Source organism: Drosophila tropicalis, unplaced genomic scaffold (assembly GCF_018151085.1).
Source record: "Drosophila tropicalis isolate 14030-0801.00 unplaced genomic scaffold, ASM1815108v1 contig_912, whole genome shotgun sequence".
Taxonomy (NCBI): domain Eukaryota; kingdom Metazoa; phylum Arthropoda; class Insecta; order Diptera; family Drosophilidae; genus Drosophila; species Drosophila tropicalis.
In genome coordinates, this window is record NW_027173412.1 from 130,266 (window position 1) to 145,954 (window position 15,689).

General features: G+C 45.0%; 1 protein-coding gene across 1 annotated transcript; it reads right to left on the reverse strand.

Moving 5' to 3' along the window:
• Positions 1-12,537: 12,537 nt before the first annotated feature.
• On the reverse strand, positions 12,538-15,334 carry LOC137586169 (uncharacterized). The gene is made up of 2 exons (XM_068302152.1): positions 14,764-15,334; positions 12,538-14,696 (listed from the first exon to the last, which is right to left on the reverse strand). Exons 1-2 carry the CDS (start codon positions 15,332-15,334, stop codon positions 12,538-12,540), a joined length of 2,730 nt encoding a protein of 909 aa, XP_068158253.1.
• Between the last annotated feature and the right edge of the window lie 355 nt (positions 15,335-15,689).

Sequence of the window (15,689 nt, forward strand, 5' to 3'; positions counted from 1 at the left end):
GTGAGGACCCAATTGGAAGCCCCGGATCGTCGCAAAGGACCTCGCGACGTTGGTGTTTGGCTGGCGTGGGTCGGTGCGGTAGCGGTCTCGTTTGGGGTGAGCGGTGGTCGAGAGCGGGGCCCGGAGAGATCTATGGGCATCTGTTCGTTGACGTTGTCAGACGGCGTTTCGATGAACTGTGTCCGCAGGGGGGGCTTATAGGCTCATACACGGGCCGCAGAGGGGTGTACGGCATGGCTGCTTCCACGACTCCTGGAGATTGACATATATCCAGGCGCTCACAAACGGGCCGCGGAGGGGTGTCCGGTGTGAGCGGAACTGGGTCTGCGTGGGTTTTCGGGGACTCGTGCACGGGCCGCAGAGGGATGTCCGATGCACGAGGAGACGACGAGTTAGAATGGAATCCACAGTCATCAGCGGCGGGGGCTCGATAGTCTTGCATCGGGACGGCTAAGACTTCATCAGGGTCTGGCCCTGGGTACGGCAGGACGAACATCTCCTCCCGGAAAACGCGTTCTGCGACCATATTTTGCCGATATTGTCCGAGTGCCATATCTGAGGGGCACACGGGCACCGGGAGTGACCCAAAGAACGTGGCTGCGGCCGAGACGATCGTCTCTTCCGGGCAGGCTTGCCCCACCGGGTCGGTGGATATCGTTGAATCCTCTATATGAACGGGGCCGGCAGACTCCGAGGGTCCAATGTCTTGCGCCAAAGAGGGAGGTTGACCACCGACAGGATCACGGCGCGCTCCGGTCGGGCAGAATCTGCAGCTCGTTGAGCTTCGTGGTTTTCGGTAGCCCTGGTGACCCTTGCTCCCTGATGGTCGCTCGATAGGGATGTCTGTCGGGGCCAACTCTACGCGGCAAAGCCGGACAGGTTCTTCCGGTGCGCTATCGCCTGTGGGGGACGGGAATGCCAGGGCCGTGTTCCCTTTCCCATACGGCTATCATTTCTTCGACGATCCGGGCTATATCGTCTTCTCCTTGCTGTGACATACTGTGAAATATAAAGTGCGTTAAAACTACCCCAATCTGAGTGTACTAACGGGGCCCTATGAGTGCGGTTTACAAAAATGCTATGATTAAAACTAAGATACAATGGTTTTAGACAATTCTTGCCTAGCATCGGCGCGAAGAACCCCCTTTAGAAGGGATGGGGACGTTGGTCCCCAAGTGGTCCCTCTTGAAAGATCTTTAATCAGTGGCCTCGTGCGGGCCGTGGGAACGCGGTGTCCCGAGGCCGATGTCGTCAGAAGGACCAAGTTCTGGTGGTTCGCTGTCGTCACTATTGAAGGCCTTTAAGTCAGCCAGACCGGCAGTACGTCGTTCACGCCCCTGGGTTTCTTGTAGTCTAACGACGTTGCTGGAAAGAAACTTGATTATTTTATACGGGCCTTTACACTTAGGCGCCAGTTTGGCATTGAACCCTTCGATGGCATTAGACAGCACATGTTGCTTGAGCATGACCATGCTCCCGATGCTTGGACGCCAGTCGCGTCGCCTCAGGTCGTAGTATTTCTTTTGATTCTGGGTCGCGTTCAGTTGATTCTCATGTACGAGCTTGAAAATATCTTCCATTCGTCGGGTGCGCTCTTTAGGGCTAAGGGGTTAGTGTTATTTCTGGAAGCCATTGATCCCAAGTGTTTTGCCCATTCTCCAGGTATTGTGCAATCATGGTTTTGATGGTCTCGCAAAGTGGTTTTCTGATTCCCAAGTGGCCAGCCGTCACCACATTGTGACATTCCTCCTTTAGTACTTGGTGTCGAAATTCTAAGGGGACGCATAGTTTCCAAGGTGTAGAATCGTGGTCATCGGGGTGGGAGTCTCGTCTGCGATAAATCTGGCCGTTTTCGAATATATAGTCTGAGAAATCCGCAGGGTGCCATTTGCACTCCGGTTCTACTAGTTGTGCGCAGTGAAGTACATCCAAAGGTTGACGCGATAAGGCATCGGCAATCACGTTCAGCTTACCTCGTCTATAATGTACCTCGAACTCGTATTGTTGCAACTCTAGCGCCCATATGGCCACACGCCCCGTGGGATTTTCTATCGAGTTTAGTCATTTAAGAGCTAAATGGTACGTGATCACGTCGAAGCAATAGCCTTCCAAATAGCAACGATATTTCCTGATGGCCCAGACTATCGCTAGGCATTCTTACTCAGTATACTCTGAGTGAGCATTGCGCCGAGGCCAACATCGCTGGCATCAGTCTGTAAGCAAAACTTTACAGCGAAATCTGGACAAGCTAGGACAAGGGCAGTGGTGAGACGTGTCTTGTATGCATCGAACGCCTGTTGTTGCTCCACTTTCCAAAACCAACTCAAACCTTTCTTTAACAAACTTGTGAGAGGTTGTACCGTGTCGGAGAAGTTGGGTACGAACCGACGATACCAAGAGGCGATATCGAGACATCAACGTAACTCCTTGACATTGGTTGGGGGCTGAAGGTTACGGATAGCTGCTACCTTTTCGGGGTCGGTATGGATACCATCCTCACTGACGACATGACCTAGAAATTGAATCCGCGTCTTGAAGAAACGACATTTGTCTCGGTTGATCCTTAAATTTGCTTCTCGTAGACGTCGGAAGACTTCAAGCAGGTGTGAGAGGTGTTCCTCGAGCGCCTTTCCGATTACGATAATATCGTCTAGGTACGCGAAGGCATGTGGTTCCATTTCGGGTCCAATCACACTATCCAAAGCCCTTTGGAACGTGGCGGATGCGGAATGTAAGCCGAAGGGCATGACTTTCCAATGGAATAACCCACGTCCGGGCACTGTGAAGGCACTCTCTACTTTTGACCTCTAAGGTTATTTGTCAATATCCGCTCTTTAAATCTAGAGTAGAAATGTACTTCGCGTTCCTCAATTTCTCTAGGATATGGTGTATATGAGGCAAGGGGTATGCGTCACGTACTTACTGAGCGTTCAGTTGTCGAAAGTCTATACACATGCGAGTGTCACCGCTTTTGGATGGTTCAATACGGTCCTCTTTCAGCAGTGCGTCTACGGTTTCATTGATAATTTGTTGTTGGGCCGGATTACGGGGATAATACCTCTGCTTCATGGGTCGATCGTCCTTCAATAAAATGACATGTTGTGCTATTTGGGTAACGCCGTTGAGCCCGTCGAACTTAGTGATTTCCGCGTCAAGAACCGCTTGAAGTTCCGGCTCTAGTGTCTCCTGTTCCATACTGGATGATTGTTCTGGCTTTAAGTCCTCGTCACGGGTCTCAGCTTCTACTGAGGCTAATCGGGCGTCCACCTCGGTTACCGGTTCCTTTTTGCCGCCGGGCTGCCGGAATGGGTTTTTACGGACAGCGTCAGGTGTTGGAGGCGGCAAAGCTGAGCCTGCTTGACATGCTGGTTTATTGCTATGCTGAATGGTAGAATGGTAGAATTGACTGGGCTGTGGGTCTTATCGAAAGGAGGCAATTGTAATAGATAACCTCCACAACGTATAGAAGTTCCTATGTTCCGAAGGAAATCCACTCCTAGAATAAGGGGATCCATCATCGAGGGCATCGCTAACAAGGTCATATGCACGGCTGATGGTTGCCCTAAGAGAACTTTTGATTGCTGCTGGAGTATTATCGGCAAGGTTAATATTAGTATGAATGTCTCGCAGAAGGAACAAAGCGAAGTGTTGAAGAGCCACTTCCTCGTTTATGAAACTCTTGTTCGCTCCTGAATCCAAGGTAGCTACCTTTCTATTGACGAAGACATGGAGTTGGATGCGGTCTTTCTTTAGGAGGAGGGGGGTTACTGGGCTTAGGTCCTGGTCTGGTCCCTCCGTCTGGCCCAGATTGAGACGGAGGTTTGGCCCGTTTCCCGAACGACGGCAACATGCGATGGTACGTATCCCCCTTCGTCCGCATTGCCAACAGAACAATACACGGGGCTTCGTGCATTCTCGTGCGAAGTGACCAGCTCCGGCACATTTGCGGCAAGCTGTACTGGTATCCACTAGTGCTTCGGAGAGTTGACATATAGCAGTCCGGTTTAGGCTGTAAGGCAAATGATCCAAGGGCTTATTTTGAACGGCGTTGCTCCTTTTCCAAGAATGCGCTGAGTCCTCGCTGCCTTGCTCCAATAGAATTGTCTCATAATTTACCACCAACTTGGTTAAGCCGGGTAACGTTTGGAAATCATTTCGTCGGGTATACAGCTTGTAGTCTGGTAAAAGATTTTCGTAGATCCTGTCGAGTTCCTGTAACGTCGAGTAATGAGCTCTCTTCATCATCAACCGAAGGTCTACTAGATACTCCTTGTATGGTTCCTGATGGCGTTGCTTCCGAAAGAACTCTAAGAATTCGGACTTGAATTCGACCCATGTCATCTCCGGATAGCCGCTGGTTTGCCACCAGCTTTCGGTCCGTCCGGTCAAAAGGATGGCTATTATCGGAGGCAGTGTCTTTAAACTCAAACGGTAAGTCGCGGCTCGAGCCTCCATTTGCTCTATGAAATAGATAGGGTCGGTAGATCCGCTAAAGGCAATTCCCCATTTAGTTATACGTTCCACGATCGAGGCATAGCTCCCAGTAGTACGGCCTACCATAGATTCATGGACCCGACTCCGCTCACTGGGCTCGATGTTAATCTTTGATCCAGGCATGCCGAAAGGTGTCGGAGAACCGGAACGAGAACCAGAATGCGATTCCGAACGATAGTTGGGGTCTTGTGGCACCGGTAGTTGAGAAATGATTCCTTCGGGAGTAGGCGACGGTGCTCTGGACTCTGGCTTTACATCTAATTTCTTGTCCCCGGCACTAAATTGAGCTTCGATTTCTGCGAGTCGACTCAATACCTCAGGATGATGATCCTCCCTTGAGGCGAACTCACGGAACCGATTTCTTAGTTCTTCCACTATTCCACCGGTATCTAATCCGAATTCGTCACAAAGTACTTCCAATTCGGCTTTGCGACGATGATTTATCTAATGAACGCCCATTGCTAGTATGTTAGTATAGACTCGGAGTCGTAGTATAAGTGATAACCAGCTAAAGGATCTCGGAGTTTGCCCAGTAGGTTACGCGATACTGATTGAGGATGGCTACGGTAAACCGATAGACTATGATGTGGACATGCAATTTGACCAATGCGTATATGCATATATATTTTATTTCATTTTTAATAAATTCTGCAAGGGAGGGGTCAGAAAATATAAAAAATGTATATATGTTTGTTCAAAGAAGAGAAAGAAACGGTGACGCGTAAAGAAGAATTATCGCCGCCGGGGAACTTTCGAGGTGGTTTTTGGTTTAAATATTCTGAACAAAATTTTTGCAATGGCTCAAATGTATACATATAAGAAAGATCTTGCCTGTTGGTAGAATTCGATCCAGTTTGTTTATTTGAAATAGGTTAATCCTTGAATGTAGAATATAGTTATTGGGGACTTGATTGATTCTCCGTAGAGTAAAAGTTTACTCCGATTACTGTCTAGAATATCCTTGAGAAAATAGTGGTCCTTGCTGCCGAATTTTCTGATGTCCTTTGCATTAATCTCCGTTGGGTCCTTGAAGCTTAGTTCAGCTTGGCGATGAATGTCCTTGCCCTATGTCCTTGTTGATCCTTGTCCGGTTGTTGATCCTTGTCCAGTTATTAATCCTTGTATTGGTGAGTAGTCCTGATAATGATCCTTGTCCAGTTGCTATCCTTCCGGATTGAAGCAATTTTTTTCGATGTATCCTTGTTGAGTTCCAAACACTGACTGACTTTGCCAGTGCATAGGCTTGGTTTTAAATAGTCCCTTGTGCGTCATTCTTGTCTCTTTTTCTCTGCTGCTGTTACCGCTGCTGTGACTTCTGCTGCTGCTTTGGGTGAGAGTGGTGGATTTTTAGGTTACCCATGCCCAGGTCCCGTTCGACTCGTAATGCGGTAGGTTACAACCTCACTAATGGCTCTCTGAGAGAGACTCCTAGACTCGTTCTATGTGCTTCTGGTAACGTTAGCTTTTTTTTTTTTTTTAAATTTTGTTTCAATAAAACTAATTTCTATATGCGACTCTGTCGATGGCTCCGTTGATGACCCTATTGCTAGCTCTATCGGTAACTCAGTAGCTGACTACATTAATAATTCTCTCCGAACTACGCTGTTGATAAAATTATTAATCCTGTCGGAAACTCTGTTGATGACTCTGCTGATAATTCGGTAGCAACCCTGCCGGAGACTGTGCCGATATTCTTCCTTAGCATGACCGTGTCATGCGTGTTATAAATATATATATATTATTAAATTTTTTTTTTTTTTTTTGAAACTGATTTCCATGTGTGACTCTGTCGATGGCTCGGTTGATGACTCTATCGTTAGCTCTGTCGGTAACTCAGTAGTTGACTTCATTAATAATTCCCTCTGTTGATGACTCTGCTGATAATTCTGTCGAAACCCTGCCCGAGACTCTGCCGATTTTCTCCCATAGCAGGGCATGAATGTGTGCGTGTTGTATGTAAATATAGATTTTTTTTTTTTTTTTTTAAATGTTGCTTTTGTTTTACTGTTCTCAACAAAACAACAAAAAAAAAAAACAATCATGCAAGTCTGCATAAAACGAATGGATTTCTTTTGCTCATGTGTGTGTTAAGCTTAGGCGATATACCTGTGCATACCCTTCCATACGAATACCCATACGATTGTGTCAAGGTCTATGACGCATATGTACGTCACGAGTGAAATTCTTATGCCTTTGAAGAAATGTGTGACGTAATTGTCACACCCCCGACACTTTCAGGCCAATCTCTGCGATTCGTGTCACTCATACACACTCACACGATCGAATGTGGCATCACACATGTGAGAGCCAATGCACACGAACATAAGTGTTTTTATTTTTTCCCCACACACACACTTTGAAAATTCTTTTTTTTTTTTTTTTTTTTTTTGCAAAATAAAAAAAATATTAACACGAAATTCCACGCGCGACTGTACTTGCACATCAGTGTGAATGAAGGAAAGACAAAAAAAACGGTTGAATCAAAGCTGTGTGTAAGAGTGAGAGAGAAATGGCGAGAGAATGCTCGTAGCTCACACACACGCCCCGAATCAAACGGTGAATTGTCTGCTCTCATTCTTACTGGCCACTCGCGTGTCCCTGTCTCTTTCTCGCATGTAACTGTTGCTGGCAAAGAAAACTAAAAGCACGTGACACATCGACAACGTATATGCGACTTTTAAATACCCTAACCACAAATATACACCTATATATAAATTAAACACTTCCTTCACTCACGGTATAAAAAAATACAATTTTTATTTAAAGTCACTTTACAATTACAACTTAATGATAACTGAAAGATTCTGACTGAGTGAATTCCGCGGAGCTAAAGCGAAGTTTTACCGGATGGTTTGGACTTAGGCTTAAGACTGATTTTCTATGATTTGATTATGTTGGATGAAGGCTTGGATAATTGACGTCGTCGCAGGCGGCGGCGTTGGCTGAGTCCAATAGTCCACTAAGAGCGTGGGACCATTCTTTGTTTACACAAGTGTTCAGGACCATTCTTTGTTTATTGCCGAAATTTGTGGGGTGATTCTGGGTATCAGGTTTGTTGTTTATCCTAACGATCGGACTGTTGCTGGGGATAGGCGATCATGCGACAAATTGGCATCTGACGATTGAGTGGGGTGACTTGTTGTTTATCCTAGCTATCGGACTGTTATTTGAGACAGGCGATCATGCGACAAATGGGAATGTGACGACTGGGTGGGGTTGACCAATGGGAATTGCTTGTGATGATGAAATAGGATCGGCCAATGGGCATGTGTTGACGGACTTGGGTTTTATGGTATAAGTACTTGACTCCTTGTTATGATAGAAGTGCTTAACTCCTCCCCCTTTAAGTGCGGACGTCCTCGGTCGCAACAACATATTGAACTGGCGCGATTGAGACTTCCATTGGTGGACCATGGTTGCCTGTTTCGTGGCTGCAGAATTTTTTGATGATGTAATATGTTATCACTGCGGCTGCCAGAAGGGTTAGAATAATCCAGCTTGACGAAGACATAATCAAGTTGTTTCTTTGGATTCTCTCCAGATTATTAGTATTATTGATGTGTAGTTCCTTGATCATTTCCAGAGATAACCTTTCACCTCTTTGCTGCTTATCTGATAGTAATTGCAACAGCGGCGGTTGAACCTCGACTTCAAAGCGTGTCTTCACAATATACCAGGAGTCTTCTATGACGACTGTCGCGTTTTCCGCTTGAATTATGAAGGTGCCTTCTAGGGTAATGTTTTCTCCATTGATGTTGATGTCTCCTTGAAATTGGTTCAGCAGCAAGGTACCGGGCATTATTTCTGAATGGGATTTTACGTGCTGGTTGTTGATGACCTTACATTGTGGATTCCTTCTTTGCAAGTAGGCTCCTACACATTTACTGTTTTCTAAATTAGTCAGATCTTCCAGTTTACAGATTGTCTTACCATTATGAATTTTACATTTATTCTTATTGATTAACCCGAAGTATTTCTTGTTACATTTCATGATATTCTCATAGTCTATTTCTTCTATAAATTTTTGATATTTAATTGGTATTGCAAGGATTTGTTTACAAATTTCATTAATTACTCTGGGTAGGCTAACAATATAAAGGAGTGATTTACCGTCTGAGGATATGCTGACCTCGGCAAACTCTATTAGTTCTTCAATGTTTACAAATGTTAGGCTCTCTTCTTTAATTGTGTCAATAAAATCTATTTCAGTAGAGGACAGTATTAATGAGTTTACGGTATTGGCCTTAGCCCAATCAATTGCGTAAATAATATTTGTTATTTCTTCTCTTAAAAGACTCAATTTAAATTTGGTTATTTCAATTTCTTCTGACTTATTATTGTATTCGGGTTTACCTCTAATTAATATGGTATTAGTTATCTTAATTAAATCGTTTATCTTATTTTCTATTAGATTATTAATAATGACCTGCCGATTATTATTTTCCAATTGTTCATTGATCTTATCTACCACAATCTTATGATCCTCGTGATCAGGTGTGCCCGCTAACCATTTCCAAGCCGTACCAAGTATATCAAGCGATCTTTTGTTTCTGAATTTCATCGGCTGAAGCCTCCTTAATTCGTTCTGTATCCGAGTTATCTCATAGGCCAAAAAAGGTTGATACGGACTAAGGTTTGATGAATTCTTAACGACTTCTTTTTAGAACGGATATGGCCATTTGATATTTTTCTAATTCGATGACGTGAATGATTTTAAACGTTCCGTTCTGGCGCGCGGCTAACCCGGTTTCCAACATGACCACTCTTGACTTAGTATAGTCTAATATGGTTGTGTGACCCCAGCAAAGTGGTAACATGAGCAATCTGTCGGAAGAGGATGTTTATCAATACTTCAAGTGGTTTTTATGAACTATCCTTCCTGACCTGGTTTTAATCTTGGTATTAAGATCTTCGGCTACTATTTCTTTTTTATATCTAGACGTTAGTTTCGAGCCTAGCCGTTTATTAATCCTAACGAAGATGATTTCACCTGGATCGTAGATTTTGACGGGTTTTTTTTGTTTTATTATGGTACTCTAGGTCCTTATTTTGCTTCTTTAAAATGGTTTCTGCAATCTTTTCCCTTTCAAGTGCTAATTTTTCTGGATTAAATTTGTTACAAAAAATGCTTCTGATGAACAATAAACCACTGTGTTTAATATCTCATAAGAACTTAACTTTATTTTTACTTAAACTTCACTGAACTGTGTCTGCCACTGCCAGAACACGTCTTGATCGTTCGTTTGCTTGCTTATTACTAAATTTTCAATTCTTACGCAACTACGTAGGTCATATAGGTTTATAAAGAGTGACAGAGACAGAGCATACCAGACTGACGCCAGTATATTCTAGAAAACTTAAGAGAAAATACAAAAACAAAAGCATTGTGAGATGTGCAAGATCATTCATGAGTCTTTGCCTTGCTGCGTATAGCAATGCAAGTCAAATGACAATTGGTTCCTCAACATCCCGCCCCCCTGAAACTCCGTTTCTGAACCCGGTAGGGCTGCAATCCTTGTGATAGGGCGAGTGACTTCTCCTGATTTGGTGAGAACCTGAACCGCTCTGACGAGGCCATCATCTCCTGTGAACACCTGAGTTACCCGTCCTAAGAGCCATGCCGATGGGGGCGCGTTAGAGTCCTTGATGAGTACAAGTTTACCGATCGCAATGTTTGGTAACTTGGTGGTCCATTTCGGGCGCTGTTGTAGCGATGTCAAGTATTCTTGATGCCAACGCTTCCAAAATCCTTGAAGCATTGCTTGAACATGCTGCCAGTAGCTCAATCGATTGGTCGGAATCTGCAAATAGCCGTCTTCAGGAACTGCTGTATATGTTCTGCCAATTAAGAAATGTGCCGGTGACAGGTAGGCAATTTCAGTATCCGATGCTATGCACAATGGTCGCGAATTAACGACAGATTCCATTTGCGAGAGCAGTGTGTGCATCTGCTCAAAGGTGAGGACGTTGGTTCCTATTACACGTCGCAAATGCAGCTTAACCGAGCGTACTGCCGACTCCCACTTACCACCCCAGTGTGGTGAATATGGAGGAATAAAATTCCATTTGATGCCTTGATCCGCAAGGGCTTTTGAAACGACATCATTGTGCTCGCGTGAAGCGAGAAGCTGTACCATTTCGTCTAGTGCACGTTTTGCACCAACAAAGTTGCGCCCGTTATCGCTATACATTTGGGAGCACTTCCCACGACGAGCCATAAAACGTTTTAATGCCGCCAAGAATGTGTCGGTGCTGAGATCAGTGGCCAGCTCCAGATGAAGAGCTGAAGTAACCATACATACAAACAGGCAAATGTAGCCCTTTTCCTTCCTGGGGTTTCGTCCCTTGTGAACCTTCAACAAGATAGGTCCAGCATAATCGCATCCAGTATGCTCAAATGGAAAGGCTTGTCGCACTCGAACAGCCGGTAAATTGGCCATAAACTGATTTGCTGTGTGATGGCGCTGTTTAAAACAGTTTAAACACTCATGTGTGATACGTCGAATAAGGTTTCGTGCGCCAATGATCCAATATTTCTGGCGAATTATTACAAACATTGCTGAAACTCCTGGATGAAGATTGACCTTATGCTCATGTTTCAGCAGCAATTCCACAAGGCGATGTTGTTTCGGCAAAACTACTGGATGCTTGGCATCTGCAGGCAATTGCGACCTTTCCAAACGTCCACCCACACGTACAATTCCATCTTCGTCAACGAAGGGAGATAGTTTGCTTAAAATTGATCGTCGCTCCACCGATTGCTTCCTCAAAAGCAGCTGTCTATCGTCATTGAATTGATTTTGTGCCTGTCGTAGGCAAAACTTCCTTGCTCTGGTAACTTCATCGAACTTTAGAGGTCCTGAATATTTAGACTTGCTTGATTTGATTCGATGAACGAAGCGGAATACATATGCGACCACTCGAACCAGTCTGATCCAAGATGATGTCCTTCCGAGTAGTACCTCAAATGGGGAATCCTCAATATCCTTGGAAATGGTTGTCAAGATTTTGGTTTTGAACTCAAGTTCTGCTGCTGGCTTGAGAATTGAGCAGCAAGTTGGTGGTCTGTTCATTGTCTCTGAGTATAGTGTACAGTCGTGCAGCCAAGATGGTCCCTTCCACCATAGATCAAAGTTAATTAAGTCACTCGCTAGCATGCCTCGTGATGCACAATCCGCAGGATTCTCTTTAGTGCTGACATGTCTCCAAGCGCTACGTGGTATGGTCTCTAGTATTTCTGCCGTTCGGTTTGCAACAAATGTTTTAAGTTTACAGGGTTGATGCGAAAGCCATGACAAAACGATTGTAGAATCGGTCCATGCGTGTATCTTAACATCCTTCTGGCGCAGACCAGACCTTACTGCTTGGAATAAACGAGCTAATAGTAGAGCTCCGCAAAGTTCCAACCGTGGCAACGACTTCTGCTTTAATGGTGAAACTCTTGTTTTAGCTGCAATGAGTGCCACTCCGATGCTTCCATCTAGGTGTGTCACACGGTTGTAAATGACAGCAGAGTAAGCCTTTAACGAAGCATCTGAAAATCCATGGAGTTCGATGTCATCGGGTTGATTGTCTACAAATCGTGGTATCTTCAAGTTCCTTAACGTGAAAATGTCCTTTCTGAATGTTTGCCATAAGTGCGCTTGCTTCGTTGGCAGTTCCGAGTCCCAATCCAGATTAAGCAGCCATAATTCTTGGAGCAGAATTTTAAAATTGATCACCACTGGCGCCAAAATGCCGAGTGGGTAAAAGATGCGTGCCGTGTCAGATAGCACTTGTCGCTTCGTACAAGTCATATGTTCCGATAATGAAACCTTATATGTTAGGACGTCTTCTCCAGGACGCCAATGCAGCCCAAGCACCTTTGCTGCCATCTTTGAGAAATCGATTTCATTTCCCTCGTTGCTGGCAATTCGTTTACTATTCGAGACCCATTTGCTTAGCTCCAATTGTGCCCGTGACATAAGGAGTATCAGCTCTTCCTTAATGTCGAGCAGTTCTTGTTCGTTCATGGCTCCTGTCAGTACGTCATCGACGTAGAAATCATCCAAAAAGTATCCTAGCCGCCTTTGGAAACTCGTATTCGTGATCAGTTGCCAGTTGTTCCAGCACTCTAACTGCCAGAAACGGTGCACATGCCGTGCCATAGGTGACTGTGGTCAACTTGTAATGCTTCAATGGTTCCTCAGGGTCTTCTCTCCAAAGGATTCGTTGAAAATTCTGATGTTCAGGGGCCACTAAAATCTGTCTGAACATTTTGACGATGTCCGCAGAAAATACGAATCTGTGCATTCGAAAACGCAGACAAACGTTGAAGAGGTTGCGTTGTATCCATGGGCCAATGTGAAGTGCGTCGTTAAGAGATCGTCCATCCCGATCTTGAAATGATCCATCGAACACCACCCGCAGCTTGGCGCCTATGACTGGATGGTGTGGCAAATAGAATGACTTCATACATACGTTTGTGTCTTCGTCTGCAGCTACTTCCTTCATGTGACCCAGCTGGATAAACTCTCTCATAAACTGAGTATATTTTAACTTCAAGCTGGAGTCCTTCATTAGACGACGCTCGACTGCGAGAAAGCGCGATCTTGCTCCTTGAAATGTATCCGCAAATTGTGGGTTTTGTTCCTTGAAGGGCAAATCGACTATGTATCTTCCATTCGAGTTGCGGTTGTGGGTACGGCGGAAGTGCGTTTCGACCTTTTCATCCTCTTTGTTTACAGTTGTGTGTGATGGAACTTCCTCTAGTTCCCAAAATCTTTGCAGTAGTCCATCTATATTAACCGTAGTCAGCAATGACGTAGATGATGTTTGCAATCTTGAAGTGTATACCGATGTGATTACCCATCCAAATATGGTGTTAACTGCAATAGGGTGCCCTTGACCATCGCATAACTTCTCTCCGGTGAGAACTAACCAAATGCAATCATTGCCCAGCAAAATGTCGATTGAGGCGTTAGTTCTGAAGTCAGGGTCAGCCATTTGGTATCCCTTAAATACCGACAGTGATGAAGCATCAATGTTTTCACGTGCCAATGGTGAGGTGATCTTTCCTAATATGTGAGCTTTAATATCGATGCAATGACTCGACACACGAGACATCATCTGGAGAGAGCAGAAACCTCTGGTTATTCCCGCCTTGACGTCTGAGATGCCCGATGTGGCAACTCGAAATGGCGAACGTGCAAGCCCCAACGTCTGTACGCACCGTTCCGAAATGAATGACAAGTCTGAGGCGCTATCCAATAAAATACGGCACGTCAGCAAGGCTCCTTGAGAATTTCGGACGTGTACCAATGCAGTAGGTAGAGTGCTTCTTCGTTGGCCATTTGGCTTACTGGGTCTGGTTACATTCATCATTGCTATCGCTGATGCCGCTGGTGACTCCTCAGAAACCTGGCCTGAGTTGCCTTGGTGCTGCTCTGAGCTATTTTGCGGTGTAGAATGGCCTTCAGAATGCAGCATAGAATGATGGCGGCGCTTGCAATACTTGCAAGAAGACTTCGAGCCACAAGCGCTTACTCCATGTCCAGTTCTTAAACAATTAAAACACGTATGTTTCTCCTTCGCAAAGGTGTAACGTTGCTTGACAGTCAAGCTCTGGAATTGAGGACAAGCCGACAGTATGTGCTCAGTACTATGACATTTCATACAATTACCTGTAATGGCAAGCATGGTGCGTGCTTGCCTTTTTCCCTTTTCATCCCTCGGTTTGCTCGCTACATGATCGATAACTTGACTGAGCTCAAGGCGATCGCATCGTGAGTCCAAAAACTTGAGCAACTCTTCAATGGTAGGATTTTCGATATCTTGGCTTTTGTCGATCCATTCACGTCGGGTAGCCTCATCAACCTTGTTGATGAGCAAGTATATGAGCCAACAGTCACGGCCCGTTTGTCCAGAAGCGTCTAAAGCCCGAATAACATCACTGGCTCCGCAAGTCAGAGCGCGTAGCGATGATGAGTTTTGCCCAACAGCTTTTGGCAATGCGGTGAATGTGTCCATCAGTAAATTCACCAAGTAACGGGGCTTTTCATATCGATCACTCAATGATTTCCATGCAGTGACGTAATTTGCATCCACTACGGGCAGATGCTGGATGAGTATCGCTGCTTCTCCTATGACGCATGACTTAAGGTGATGAAACTTTTGGATATTCGTTAAAGTTGTCTTTCCGTGAATGGTACTCTCAAACAGGTCTTTAAAGGCATGCCATTCCTTGTAATCTCCACCGAAGGGCTTGATGTTGATTTTTCGGTAACTCACAATCTCTTGTTGCCGCTGTTGCAACAGACTGTGAGCCTGACGAAGACGAAGATTGCTGTGGCGAGAGCAATCTCTCAACCAATAGTTGCTGCTGCTCCATTTGCCGTCGCTGGTGTTCCATTTGACTCTGCATCTGGAGTTCCATTTGACGCTGCTGGTGTTCCATTTGACTCTGCATCTGGAGTTGTAGTTGTTGCTGTTGATTCTGCATTTGTTGCAGAATTCCTTGGAAGAGCGAACCATCGTTACCAGCCGCGCCGATTTCTTCCAACTTGCCAGACGGAGCCAAGGCAGCTCGTAAAGCCTTAAGGCGGGCATTTGCTATTTCATATTTCTCCTCGTATATCCCGAAGTCTTCGGTAGGGTCCACATAACCCTCTAGTTTGTCGTATTTGGCCAATTCGTCGCCAGACTTCACGAACTCGTTCCACGCATTGGACAAAGTTTCCAATTTGGTGTCAATTGCGAAGACGTCGGCATCCTGTGCAGGATTCTCTGCATATCCATATATGCGGGTAATGGTTGTCTTCAATCTTCCTCTGGCCTTTATGAATGTTTTCATTTCCTCCATGATGAAATACCAAGAAATCTCCACTGCTTGTGTGGACCAAAAATTTCAAGACGCGTCTTTTTCCAGAGATATGTTCCCTCACGATCTCGTCGATTATATCGATAACAGATACCGATAGGCGAGTGGCGCCACCGTTTGTCCGCGCTTTTTCCAATAAGCACGCGATTGTCTATTCGATAGTAGGCCAGAACTATCGACTACTAACTTTGAGGTTAACAATTAATTGCAACCACGTTGCAACAAATTAAGCAATGAGTAACAAACAAACAATGCCCAACGATCCGGCTCGAAGGACCAAATTATGATGAACAATAAACCACTGTGTTTAATATCTCATAAGAACTTAACTTTATTT

What these genes read in the sequence shown, in the direction of transcription:
- LOC137586169 (XM_068302152.1), bottom strand. Translation starts at nt 15,334, where the DNA reads ATGGAGGAAATGAAAACATTCATAAAGGCCAGAGGAAGATTGAAGACA. An exon ending in AACAGCGGCAACAAGAGATT is followed by an intron (nt 14,697 to 14,763) that starts GTGAGTTACCGA and finishes ATGCCTTTAAAG; the next exon opens with ACCTGTTTGAGAGTACCATT.